The sequence below is a fragment of the Adiantum capillus-veneris genome, chromosome 3 (genome assembly GCF_014529385.1).
Source record: "Adiantum capillus-veneris isolate H3 chromosome 3, ASM1452938v2, whole genome shotgun sequence".
NCBI lineage: Eukaryota > Viridiplantae > Streptophyta > Polypodiopsida > Polypodiales > Pteridaceae > Adiantum > Adiantum capillus-veneris.
This window is the reverse complement of record NC_140933.1, coordinates 87472298-87485999: the sequence shown is the minus strand read 5'-3', so window position 1 is coordinate 87485999 and position 13702 is coordinate 87472298. Positions and strand designations below refer to the sequence as shown.

The window sequence follows — 13702 nt, the reverse complement described above, 5'->3', positions numbered from 1 at the left end:
TAAGAGTTATTTGCACAGTATCAGCACGTATTGGCTTACATTTTTAATATAACTGAAATAAATAAGTTGTTTGTGTGAAAATGTAGTTAATCTATTGCTGAAATTGTGTATTTCTCATAGCTCAAGAGTTTTTTGTGTGCATGGGAGCATGTTTCATGTTGGATCAGGACTTAGCCTAAGATTTGTTTCTTTGGCTATCATACACAGCAAGATCTGCTAGACCCTCCGGAAGATTGCTTTCGCATGCGGATGATTATAGTCCTTTTGGAGACATGTGGACAGTTTTTTGACAGAGGCTCATCAAAACGGAAGCTGGATCGATTTTTAATGTACTTTCAGAGATATGTGCTGAGCAAAGGGATGATTCCTTTAGATGTTGAATTTGATTTGCAGGTAACCGGTTGGACATACCTAATTGACTATCTTGTTGTGTTCAGTAATATTGATCATTTTTTCTTTCGGATCATTTTACCAAGCTTTGGACCATTTTATTTTCTTTGTGCTCAATAGTAATTTTGATTTACCTTTATTCAGGACCTTTTTGCCAAACTTCGGCCCAAAATGGCCCGCTTCTCCTCTTTTGAAGAAGTTAATCTTGCAATCTCTGAAATAGAAGAGCAAGAATTGAAATTGGAGAAGGTGAAAGTTGATGTTCGCCATAATCTTCAGGATTCGGTTAGTGGAGAAGTTGGAGGTGGAGCCATTGGGGTTCCTAATGGATTAAGCCAGCCTGATCAGAAGTTAGTAATGGCAAATGGTAGTCTTCCAGGGCAGAATGGCGTAGGAGTGCATGATGGGGAAGGGGAAACAGATTCAGAGAGCGGTGGCAGCACAGAGAACGATAATGAGGAAGATGAAGGGGATGAAGACATTGAGCATGATGATGATGGTGAAGACGACGATGATGATGAAGAGGGTGGAGACCTCCTGGGTTCTGAGGAGGAACTCCAGGTTAAAGTTAGGCAAAAGAAAGTAATGGAGATAGATCCCGAGGAGGAGGCAGAGTTTGAACGGGAGCTGAGAGCTGTTATGCAAGAAAGTATTGATTCAAGAAAGCTCGAGGTGCGAGCTCGCCCGAGCTTGAACATGGTCATCCCAATGAATCTCTTTGAAGGTTCAAAAGAGCACAATCGATCAATAGAGGGAGAAAGCGGAGATGAACAAGCAGATGGTAGCGATGTGACGGTTCATGTCATAATAAAGAAGGGAAACAGGCAGCAAACGAAACAGCTCCATATTCCACGAGATTCTTCGTTGGTTCAAAGCACCAAGCAAAAAGAGGCAGCAGAGTTGGAGGAAAAGCAAGATATAAAGAGACGTATCTTGGAGTACAACGACAGGGAGGAGGATGACAATATGAGTACATCGACTCAACCTATAAACTGGGCACCACCAGGCATGGTTGTTTACAGAGGGCCCAGCCACAGGAATGAATGGGAAGGGCCAAGCCGGATGAGCAACTCCCGGCAGAGACGGCCATTGGCAGGTGGATACAGCCGAAGGAGAGAAGGAAAATACTCATAGAACGGTAGACAGGGGATGAATTAGAGTGTTCTGAGAGGTGGTATCCACATGACATATATTTTTGCTCAAGTATGGGCGTGTTTGAGATGCAAAAGCTCCAGCAAAACTGAAGAACCAAATGCCAAAACACGAATGGTTCTATTGGTTACTGTCCAGCATGATTGGCTCAGTACATAACATCGAAATGGAACTGGTTCACAGACACTACAGTAGTTATAGGTACGCATTTCCAAAACCTGCAAGCCTCCCTGAATGTTTACTAAATTAAGGCCGCCCTTTAACTTTGGCTTACGGAGCAGTGTCCGGTATTAGTTGTCGAAGGTGGACTACGACGAGAATATGTGGCTTCAGGTTTCTATACAGCTAACTTTCATCCTTGAGGAGCATTCTTCTCCCCAGCAGAGCAGCAGCATCAAGTTGTTCACCATGTCTATTGGGCTGTTGTAGTACTCTCTCAGAGATAGATATGTATCAAAAGAATCACATATTTTGTATATAAAGGATATGCAATTTGCATAAGTTATAGAATCAAGAATCTACAATCCCTTCTGAACATCTACAGTCCCTTCTGGAGATAACTTATCTGCTCTTATTGTGGTAGTACTAGACCTAGTTTTGTGCCTTATGCTGGACATTTTGAATTTTATAGTTTGGCATTAATTAAAAAAAACTTATTAAGCTTTTTTTAGCCACCCAAATTGTATAGTTCAAAAAAGTTGTGTGTTTTAGCAAGGAGAACGTAGTTTTTGATGATTTAAGCCTCATAAAGAAATCCATCCAGTGTTATTTACTTTAAAAGGCACGGACGACGCAAAAAATGTGAGATGAAATTTTGTATCGAACTCTAGAAATGATCTTGATTGGTAGATTCTTGACAGACGTTTTTGGAGCATTCTTGACATGCTGACCAAAGTATGGAGTTTAGGGGGGTAAAAACACAGGTGGATGTCATTTTGTTAACGGAACATATTGGTATGGATTCATACCATCAACTTATTAGTTGTACAATAAGGAGCCATCTCCTTTTGGGGGGATATTGGAAGTGACGAAAGGGAAGGGAGGGAAATATGAATTTTACTTATTTTGTAAAGAATTTTTTCTTTCAGCAAATTCTCACCATGTGATCTCATTGATGGGTCTAAATAACACGAAAGAAAATGGAAAGGTGCTTTGTGTGCAAGCACCACCAATACTAATTTTATGCACTCAAAATAATGAAGCTGCACTAGAGATAGTCAGGCAATTGACATTTTTCTTCCTCAGCTTCTTAAGTGCATAGGGAGGTTTAGTGATGGGCTTGATTTCTATACCATATCTCATACACTCAAGGGGCAACCAAGCTGAGGAAAGACCTCTCAAAATTGGTAAGCAATCGATGTAGTGGAAGATTTCACTTATCAAGAGGGGGCAGGACTTGCATTCACTTTGGCAACTAAGGACATAGCATATTGATAATTCTATTGAAGGGTTTGGTAGTGCTAAACCTAGTTTTGGCCTCATACTGGACATTTAAAAATGTTTAATTTGGCATTAACACTAGAATGGTAACATGACACTTTTATGTCCTTGGACACTTTCGTGTCCTGTTAAGTGACCATTTTGCTTGAATTATTTGAAGAGTATGAAAATGAATTTCTAGGTGCTATATATCCACAAAGTTGCCTTATGAGCTGAAAAAAACTCGGCAGTTTTTTTGGAGTATCAATCTCATCATTAACCTTACTCTTGCACAACATTTTTGAACCTAAACAATGTGGAAAAACGGGTCTTGTTTTTGGTTTTTTTTCAATTGTTGGCAACTATACCACTCTAAACTTCATGTTTGTGAGGTTTAGATGGCTAGAGGTTAGGCTTTCATAGCTCTCAACATGTTTTGATGCTTGTAGGGAGAGCTAAGTGTTAAAATTGAAAGTTATGACCAATTTACAAGAATTGCATAATCTTGTTTTCTGGCCAAAATTAGCACTTTTATGATTTTTTTGGTGGCTTTCTTGATATCCAAATTCAATTTTGATTGTGTAAGTGTATTGTATAACATAAAGCTAATCTTCCTTGAGTTTTGGGGGACCTAATATGCTATATAGCATAGTATATGATGATGGTTGAGTTTTTTGATTGCTGAAGAATACAATACATTTTAGAGTAGCAAGTATAACTTTCTCAATATTGCTAGTTTCTTAGGTCAATTGTGTGTATTTTGTAGGTAGTAACCATATCTAATCATAGACTACAAACTTGGCTAGATATTGAGTAGTTTCTATGGGTTTCTAGAGGTCATAATGCTAAACCCAGTTTTTTCATGTTTGCTGTATTTAGCACTTTATCATTGCCCCCAAGGTTCCAATTGTAAGAGATCCATTATCCTTTTGACATACTCCATGGCTCCTTTTGAATCCAAAGGCCCAAAGGGAACTAAGAAAACGTGTATATAGTATCTGTATTGAGCGTGACTATAGAAACTTCGATGATAGGTCCGTAGAATGGCAAAAATGTTACCTTTTTTGTACCTTTTTTTTTCCCAAAAAAAAAAATAGTGAGGTAAAAGCAACCATATGTTTTGGTCACCAACCCATTGAAGTTAACGGGGCATTTCATCTCATGTCCTACAAAAATCCCCACTCTTATTTATATGCAGTCAACTGTAGAAATTGTTGTTTTGGGCAAAATGCACTGGTCCATCAACTTTGGAGACTTGTAAGGACCAAGGGATGAGAAAAATTACAAGTTTCTCATTTTTTCCATATGTAGTAGTTATTGAACTATAAGCTCATGAAAGGATTTTTCAAAATGAGTAGATCTACTATGGTTTTGGAATTTTTTCCCAAAACCCTGAAAGGACACTTTTATGTCGTGTTAGGTTACCATTCTAGTGCTAAGAAGAAACGTTAGTAGGTTTTTGTTAACCGATTCACTTTTTAAAATGAATAGTAAAAAAAATTTATTACTTTTTTAGTAAAGAGTAGTTTTTTATGATTTAAAACCTCATAAAAAAAGATATCCAAGTGTTCTTTATTCTAGAAATCATTGATAACAGAAAAAGGTAATATGAAATTTTGAAAGTACACTAGAATTTATCTTAAATAGTAGATGGAAGAAAGACTTTCTAGGAATATTCATGACATGCTGACCAAAGTAGGGAATTATACAATAATTAGGTGTGAAGACATTAATGTCAATATGGAATGGTGGTTGATGTCATTTTTTCAATGAGACTTATAATACCATTAGCATATTAGTGATATAATACAGATCCATCACCTTTCAAGGATATTGGAAGTGACAAGTTGGGAGGGAAGAAAATATGAGTTTCATTGATATTACAGAGAGTTTTTGGACTACTAAGTAGTCCTTAGTAAAGGGTTGGATTTTGCGTGCATCTCTAGACCATTGGATAAAGCTTGTGGATTAGTGTCACATGGCAAGCTAATGATAATAAACTTTTTTTAAATTATTTCTTTTATGCCCTTGTGAGAGGGTGTTGATATTTGTGTACCTGTGTCTATAAAGAGGGGCACTAAGTATTATGTCAAACATTATTTTTTATGCTTTTGGAATATATTGTAATCTAAATAGCTCATTGTTACACTTTTTAAAAAAACAATATTTTATTGTGATACCACATGTCTTCAATTTACTAAAAGTGACACTACTATTTTAAGACATGTGGTATATGTTTTTTTTACGAAAGTGTAACAATGAACTATTAGATTGCAATGAACTATATATTTAAATGTTATGGCTCGGCTCGACCATGACTTAAAATTGTAATTTTTTGGTTCCGCGAATATTATTCACTCACCATTTTGAGTTTTGCACCCAAAAAAAAAAAACTAGTCACTTTCTCTAGATTTTTGCCAAACTCATAATACTGAGTGGAGAAATAGATTAAGAAAACAAAAAACCTCAATAGGAACCATGCTCCATCGAGCCATGTCATCATCTAGACATATACAACAACCTATACTAGTGTCACTGTCTATTTGTCTCTCTCAAAGAAGCCTACTATTATGGAATTCTTTTCAATTGCCTTATGTAGGCCATAGTGAATTTTCACCTTGTTTCTTTCAGAAAGTGCAATCCCATTGATGGGTCACCACACAAACATCACCAATACAGATTTATGCATTTTTTAAAATCTCACTTACATCATGATAGGGAGGCTCCAATGTATTGGAGCTTCCCTATCACAAAGTCCAATAGCAAATTCTCACCATGTGTTATCTCATTGATGGGCCACCACACAAGCATCACCAATACAAATTTATGCATTTTAAAAATCTCACAAATCATGATAGGGAGGCTCTAATGTATTGGATTTTATGAGGTTCTCTCACTTGAAAGGAGCTTTTCATTACTATGAAATTTATGGTAATGGAAGCACTAATTTTAGAGCTCTTTGAATATCAACTTACGAACGACTACTAATCATTGAGCACTTCATGATTTGAGCTTTTAGAAACCCAATTTTTTTCTTACTAGTTGTAATCAAAACCTTTGTAGCTCGGGATAGTGCATACACGAAGGGAATCTTCCCAATGCCCCAACATCCTTTTCAACCTAAACAGGAGTCGAACCTGAGGTGGATCACTACCATGATGAAGATTGCGGATAGTCATCCATGCTTAAGCATGTATGACTGAGTACGGTCTCCTCTTTCAGCAAAGAACATGCTTTTGTAGTTGGGGCAATGTGGTTGGTGTAATACATAAAGCATAAGCATCTAGATTTTTCCCATGCCATGATACATTGGGTTTGTAAGAAAATGTCATTTTTTGTAGGGTCCAATGATACATCATGAAGAAGGAAGTGTGTTGCATTCCATCTTCAAACCAGTTCTTCATGTCTTGCATGGGTCCTGAGCTCAGTACATTGCTTCCATGAGTTTTCTAAACTTTCTTACTTGCCTGCCATCCAATTCTAGGAAGCTAATGTAGTGAATCTTAAGTGCACATCTTTATCATATACTTCACAACCCTCTCCACTTCCATAACCTTGAAAGATGCACGGATGCGTGTGTGCATGGTACGATGCGGGAGAGGGAAGAAGGAGAATAAGCATGGTGTTGTGTGGGTGGAGCAAGCCTCTCAAGAGAAGAGAATGAAAGTTTTTCTTATTCATATATATGTATATGAATAAGGGTAAGTATGGGTAGTGGAAATATGTTCGGCCCCGGCAAAGGCACGTCGCCGTTACCCCAACAACCTCCCACTTAAAGACCTCGCATGTGCTAACACCTTACGAGGTGGAGATGCTAATAAGTGGGTCCTACTAGCTAAAATACTATCATGTACAAGAAAATAGGTGACAAACTTGGTATCAGAGCAGGTCGCGTCCTCCCGGGATTAGTCGCCAGCTGCTCCAGCACACGCCTGCTCACTTTCTCCGATTTCAGTGAGCTTTGGCAAGCGTTCGCAAGTCGACAAAGAGCCCGGTCTGCTCAGATTTTTGATTTGGGCTCATTTCGGTCTCCGTTTCCACTTAAGACAGTACTGCACAGGCTATTTCGTCATTCAGTGCAGAATTTCTGTCAGTGCCGTTTTCTACATAACAGGTGCCTTATAGTCTTCTACGGTTTGTGCTATATAGCACAGGTTGTTCCCGCTCCGTTTCTCCTATTTTCGGGCAGTTTTCACATCTGGTGCAACATTTACCATGGCTGACAACAACAACACAGATGTGTTCAATATGTTTGCTGCTGAGGACAGGTTGAATGGGAACAACTACCCTATGTGGGCTTATATGATGCAACATGTTCTTGTGTCAAAGGGTGTCTGGAACATTGTGCAAGGCATTGATGTACGTCCTTGTTCTGAGGATGTAGGCGATGTTGAGGATGTTGCAGGTCTTGCTGCAAGGATTGCAGCTATTAGAGTTATTTTGCCTACGGCAGACCAAGCTCGTTGGGATGTTAAGGATGCGCAGGCTCATGCATTGATTGCGTTGTCTGCGAAGCGCACCATTGTTCCTCACATCCCTTCAGCAAAATCTACAAAACAGGCTTGGAGGTCTTTATGCAAGCTGCAATGACGCTAAAATTGCTTTGCTGCGTAAACAGCTAGAGTCGAAGATTATGCATGAGGAAGATGATATGGACACTTTCCTTGCTAGTGTCAAGGATATCAATGAGCAACTTATTTCTGCAGGTGAATTCATTTCAGACAGTTCCCTTGTGTAGACTGTTCTTGATGCCTTACCAGATTCCTACCAGACTTTTGCTAGTACTTGGAGACTTATGACCCAAGGAAATCCAGAAGTTGTCAAGTTTGATGTATTATGCACATTGTTGTTGCAAGAGTCACTTTCCAGAAAAAACAGGACTAGGCAGCGTGCAGTTGAACAGGCTTTTATTGCTTCTCAAAGAAAGGGTGATAACAGCAATGCAGCCACTTCTTATGGTTTTGCTGCGAGTGGCAAAAATTCTGTTCCTATTGCTTTTGTTGGCAGCACTTCGTCTGGCAATTATGGTGATAAGGGAAAAAAGAAGATGCGTTGCCATTATTGTAAAGCGAATGATCACTTGATCAAGTCGTGTCCTAACTTGAAGGCCAAAGAGGCTAAGAAGAAAGACGGTGGTTCCACTGCAAATGCTGGTTCCACTACAAATGCAGCCATTGTTGAGTCTTCTGTGAAAGGAGACTGTGTTGCTGATGTTGATGCAGAATGGGCTTTTAGCGCAGAGTGCACTTACAATCCTGTTGTCCATGATGCATGCTTGTCAGTTGCTGCAGATTCACATGTGTGGTATTTTGCAAGCCGGATGGTGAGATCGATCGCCATAAGGCTCGACTTGTTGCAAAAGGTTATGCACAGCAAAAAGGCATAGATTATGAAGAGACTTTTTCTCCCACTTGTCGTATGACTACTGTGCGTTTTCTATGTGCATTGGCAGCTCATTTTGGTTGGGATGTACATCAATCAGACATTGTTACTGCTTTCTTGAATGGTGACATATTTGAGGAAGTATATGTAACGCAGCCTCGCGGTTTTGTCATAAAAGGACAAGAGGACAAAGTGTGCAGATGTAAGAAGGCTTTGTATGGGTTGAAGCAATCTCCTCGTGCTTGGTATGAGAAATCTGACACTCATTTGGTCAAACAAGGATTTCGTAACAGTCCAACAGAAAGCACATTGTATGTAAAGCGTGAGGGTGATGTACTTCTCATTGTGGTTCTTTATGTTGATGATTTGCTGATCACTGGACCAAATGAGAGACATATTGCTGAATTTAAGGCTGATTTGAATGCTACCACAACACTATTTGTATACACTGTATCATCACTACTACTCATCTCGTATGGATGTGTCATCTTCGACACTGGGATGGCTACGTCCCTCTCATCCATAGATGGAACTATGCGTCATGGAATCAACTCATCAATCTCTAGCATGAAACTCCATGTCCATCATATATGTCAATATCTCTAGGGAGCAGACCCACTCTACCTCTATCTGTACAGACTTTGACAACGCCTGTTGTGTCTCATTGGAGTAATCCCGCTCCACCTATGTTTCTGTAGAGCCTATTGGCATGTCACGCATAGCTATATGCTCTGTCTTGTTAGCATATTGGAGCTCACTAGTGAATGAGACATGTCTCATCTCTTGCTCATCACATGCCAGCAACAAAACTGAGACTAAGTCGTCTTGTATCTCAAATACATTAATAGGGTATATCAAGCAACGTCGGGCTCCCTTGATAATCCACAACAATGCATTTCGAAAGAATGCTCTCTAAGCAGTATCTCACACCCACAATCTACTAATTTTCTCAATGAAATCAAACTCTTTCTCAACTGAGGAACATAACGTACATGTTGTAGCGTGTAGGATGCATCACTAAGTGAGCAATGACAAGTAAGCATCTCCTGCACCTGCAATATCAAACGTCGAACCACCGATCAAGCGCACACAACCAAAGCTCCCATTAGAGAAAGTGTTAAACCACTCACGATGTGGTGTGACGCGAAAAACCGCATCCTCATCTAGCAACCAACGAGTAGAAGTGCCACCTCTCAAAGACATGTAATCAAGAGGAACGCTAAAGTAAACGTGACATAACCGTCATTGGTATATAAAGCCAACGCTCTAGCATGTGTCAAAACCCCATCTACCTCATGCATACATCTCTGTTACTGCCTCATACATCTGAAACAGTGATGCTTAATGTGACCACGATGCCAACATTGCATATATTGGCAATTACAAGACCATTTTCTCTCACGAGTGGTCACTATTGACTCTGAATTGTCACACATGTCTGCCATATGGATGCCAAGAAACCAAAACTATGGCAATAAATTTTGGGAGAAAACTAGCAGAGTCTCCCCTGGAACCTGAGCAAAACCTCAAGCAAAATCTCAACCATAAACCTATGTCAAAATGGGAGCAAAGTGGGAGATCACTCGACCACTACACAATCATAACCATGATCAATCGCATCAAAGTGATGTTCGCATATGCATAAAATGGCTCCATAATCTTCAAGAATAAATAGTGTCACTAAACCAAGTGATTCCAATTTGGGACAAATAGCTCAACCAAGCGTGAAGCGCATAACCATATACGCAAGTAGTGAGCAAACATAGTGCTCAAAACGCATCCCACAAGAAAATGGCCTACAAAGATCTGACAACGGTCCAAAAACTTCTAGAACTTGTAAAGCCTATGACTGGATGTAATTTGTAGCCACACAAGCATATGCAAATCTCACTCCTGCGAGAGTGGATACAAGGAACACCAATCTGTGTCCAAAACTGACAAAACCTATCAAAGTGAGTAAAAACTCCATCACTATCAAAGTGGGAATCACACTCAACCACTAAATCATCAGATACATACGCACAAAGTATGGCAAAACTTAGAGAAAAATCCGACAAAGTTTTCCTGAACCTGGAGCAAAATATCAAAAATCTCACCAAAACCGCATAAAGCATGAACATGCACTCAGTGTTTCAGTAGCAAAACCACATATGGTATACATAAATTGCCAAAAGCGTGGAAATCTAGCTCACTGTTGAAAGTGTGGCTCTATGGATGACTACACCTGTCCAAAATCTCTATAAACCTGTGAATCTGCCACCTGCAATGTGTACCTAGCTCACATATACATACATAGGCATAAAACTACACAAAATTGTGCTAAAAATACTCTTTGGATTGACCCACACAGACATACATGAGCACAACACCTGTGCCGTATAACTTGCACCAAAAATATGGGGCACTACCTCGTTGGTCGGAAAACTCGTTGACCAAAAATTGGACACATAGAAAAATCGGCCACCTATGTGGTCATAAACCTCGTCTAAGAGTTGAACTCGCTCATGGGAAAACCCCTCTGGAATGGTCCGTTGGAACCATATGTGTCGGATGTGTGTCATCGAAGGGAAAAAATAGTGAACCATCAAAGCCGAAACCTATGTCGAGGAGGTCATTGAGGAGACTACGTCGGAGCCAAACCGCTTTGGATGCAAGCTAGACTTGGTAAGCCGGAGAAATTGTCAGAGCAAAACCAATCCGGATGGGCGTGGGACGGTAGTCGATGTGGAAGCTACATCGTAAGAGAGTCAAAAATGCTCTCGCTATGTCGAAGTCGATGCGAAGCCAAGAAGAAGGTGTCACCAAAAAATGTGCCTCTAGCGTGTCGAAGTGTGATCGTCGCTGCTAGGGATGTTGATCCAATGGGGGATACTCGAGCTTACTCGTCGATGCTCACACATGACATTTGTGTGTGTGTGTGTGTGTGTGTGTGTGTGTGTGTGTGCGTGCGTGCGCCCGAGCCACGAGAGCTCCCAATCTCTCTCTCTTTTCTCCGAAGTGGGGAACCTTACGCCAAGATTTTGTGTGCATGTGTGTGAACACACTCTCACACATTCTTTTCAAAAAATGCTTAATTTGTTTCTTTGGCTTTTCTTGCTGCTTCTTTGTCGATTTCACTGCAGCAACTAGTTTGCCTTGATTGATGCACTATGAAAATGGTGTGAATTAAAGAAAACGAGCACTGTTGTACCTTTCACCTTATATCGTGTTTTATTTTGGAGGTTTCGTAGCATCTCCTCGAAGCTTTTACCAAAAGCTCCACGACCTCGCAAGACAAATGAAAATTGGCATTAACGGATGTGTGGAGGAGAAAATTTGCAAATATTAAATTTTAAAGATGAAAGAAAAGCATTTCCTACATTGGGATGCTTGTGCCCATCAAAAAAAGGAAAACCATACATACATATGGTGTGGAGTTGGCACCCTTCTCCACATTTATAATAATACCGTAGGGAATGTGCCCTTCCCCCGCCACTTTTATCCCCTCTAGTGTTGAAGGGGGACTTATGCTTCTCCTCAAGTGTTTGAGAGACTCTCTTATGATAAAAATACCGCATTTTCACCAAGAAGAACTCATTACCGATAACATGTATCATCCTAGGTTGCCATGCCGTGGTGTAATCCCCATGTGTCTCTTTGTCACACATCGCATAAGTTCTTCAATCCTTGTCACCTTCATCTATAGTGTTTTCAATAAAACTGATGTAAATTCATTGCTTTAATGTGCACATAATGCTTTTGAGATAACTTAAACGAAATCGAAATACGGAATATAAATGTACCTTTGGTATTGGTCATTTGCATCAAAGCACAATCTTGGATGGATCGGCTCCTACACCTTACTTATGCTATTACACCACCTTGCCAGTAGTATGTGTTTTACGTCACGTTTCTGTGATATCTATGGCATCCATGGCCAAACCTGAAACCAGCAAACCGAGTGAGTTTCCTAGGCAAGATTACCGCCACCAAATACACCATGACTCAAACAGTATATACGCTCTCTCTCAAAATGCACTTGCTTGATTGTTGCAAATTTCTACTGCAGGCTGTCTCCATTCCAATAGACGATATTCCAAACAAGAAGCTTCTCAAACACTTTTTGTGCTTTCTGAAGCCCACCACATTTGGCATACAAATCGACCAAGGCAGTGCCAAGCACGACATCTTTTTCAAGAGCTTCTGACTAACAATATAATTGTGAATTTTTGTGCCCATATCAGCACCTTGCATAGATTCATATACCTTCAAGATGCATGCATATGTGATTGCATCTGGAGAGAGGTCCTTGCTTTGCATCTGTTGAAAATGACTAGAGCTTTCCGGCCCTGTCCCTGTGGGGAAAATCTTGCAAGTAGTGCTTTCCAAGAGTCCACACTCTAGACAGGAAGCTCCTCAAGCACTTTTTGTGCTCTCTGAAGTGCACCACATTTAGCAAACATGTCAACCAAGGCATTGCCAAGCACGACATCTTTTTTCAACAGCCCCTAACTAACAATATAGAGTGAATTTTTAAGCCCATAATAGCATCTTGCGTAGAGCCACATGCGTGAATTTTTATACCCATCCATATCAGCATCTTGCGCAGAGCCACGTGCCTTCAAGATGCACGCATATGTGATTGCATATGGAAAGAGGTCCTTGCTTTGCATCCGTTGAAATCAGCCGAGAGCTTTCTGGGCCTGCGCGTATCCCCTAATCAATGCACTCCAAGAGACGACATTCCGGACAAGAAGCTCCTCAAGCACATTTTGTGCTTTTTGAAGTGCACCACATTTGGCATACATATCAACCACAACATTCCCAAGCACGACATACTTTTGCAACAACCCCTAACTAACAATATCAGAGTGAATTTTCAAGCCCACATCAGCATCTTGCATAGAGCTACATGCCTTCAAGATGCACACATAGGTAATTGCTTCTCATTTGCTGAAAACAACGCAGAGCTTCTTGGCCACGATCAAGGAATTCGAAGAGATGACAAGAAGCCCCTCAAGCACTTCTTGTGCTTTATGTAGTACACCACAGTTGGCATACATGTCAACAAAGGCAGTGCTAAGTACGGCATCTCTTTTCAACAGCCTCTGAATTTTTGTGCCCATATTAGCATCTTGAGTAGAGGCACATGCCTGCAAGATGCACGCGTAGGTACATGCCTGCAAGATGCGAGCGTAGGTGATTGTGTCTGGGGAGAGGCTCTCGCTTCGATTTGCTGAAAACAGCGCAACGCTTCCTGGCCAAGTAGCACTCTCTCTCTCTCTCTCTCTCTCTCTCTCTCTCTCTCTCTCTCTCTCTCTCTCTCTCTCTCTCTCTCTCTCTCTCTCTCTCCGCGACTAAGTATAGCTTTGACTCACTT

General features: G+C 40.4%; 1 protein-coding gene across 2 annotated transcripts in view; it reads left to right on the top strand.

Annotated features, from left to right (window-relative positions):
• The window catches only part of LOC147461258 (regulator of nonsense transcripts UPF2), a 51678-nt gene extending 49529 nt beyond the window's left edge, over positions 1-2149 (top strand). Inside the window, exons 15-17 of one of the 2 annotated variants that reach the window (XR_015187577.1) lie at positions 208-393; positions 535-1743; positions 1824-2149. Coding sequence is in view for 1 of the 2 variants with exons in the window: in XM_086508847.1 (XP_086364973.1) it covers positions 208-393; positions 535-1524 (1176 nt within the window). In the remaining variant the exon portion in view is untranslated. Of the gene's footprint in view, positions 1-207; positions 394-534; positions 1773-1823 lie in introns of those variants that run through there. The other variant, XM_086508847.1, reaches the window with a different exon arrangement.
• The last annotated feature ends 11553 nt before the right edge of the window (positions 2150-13702 follow it).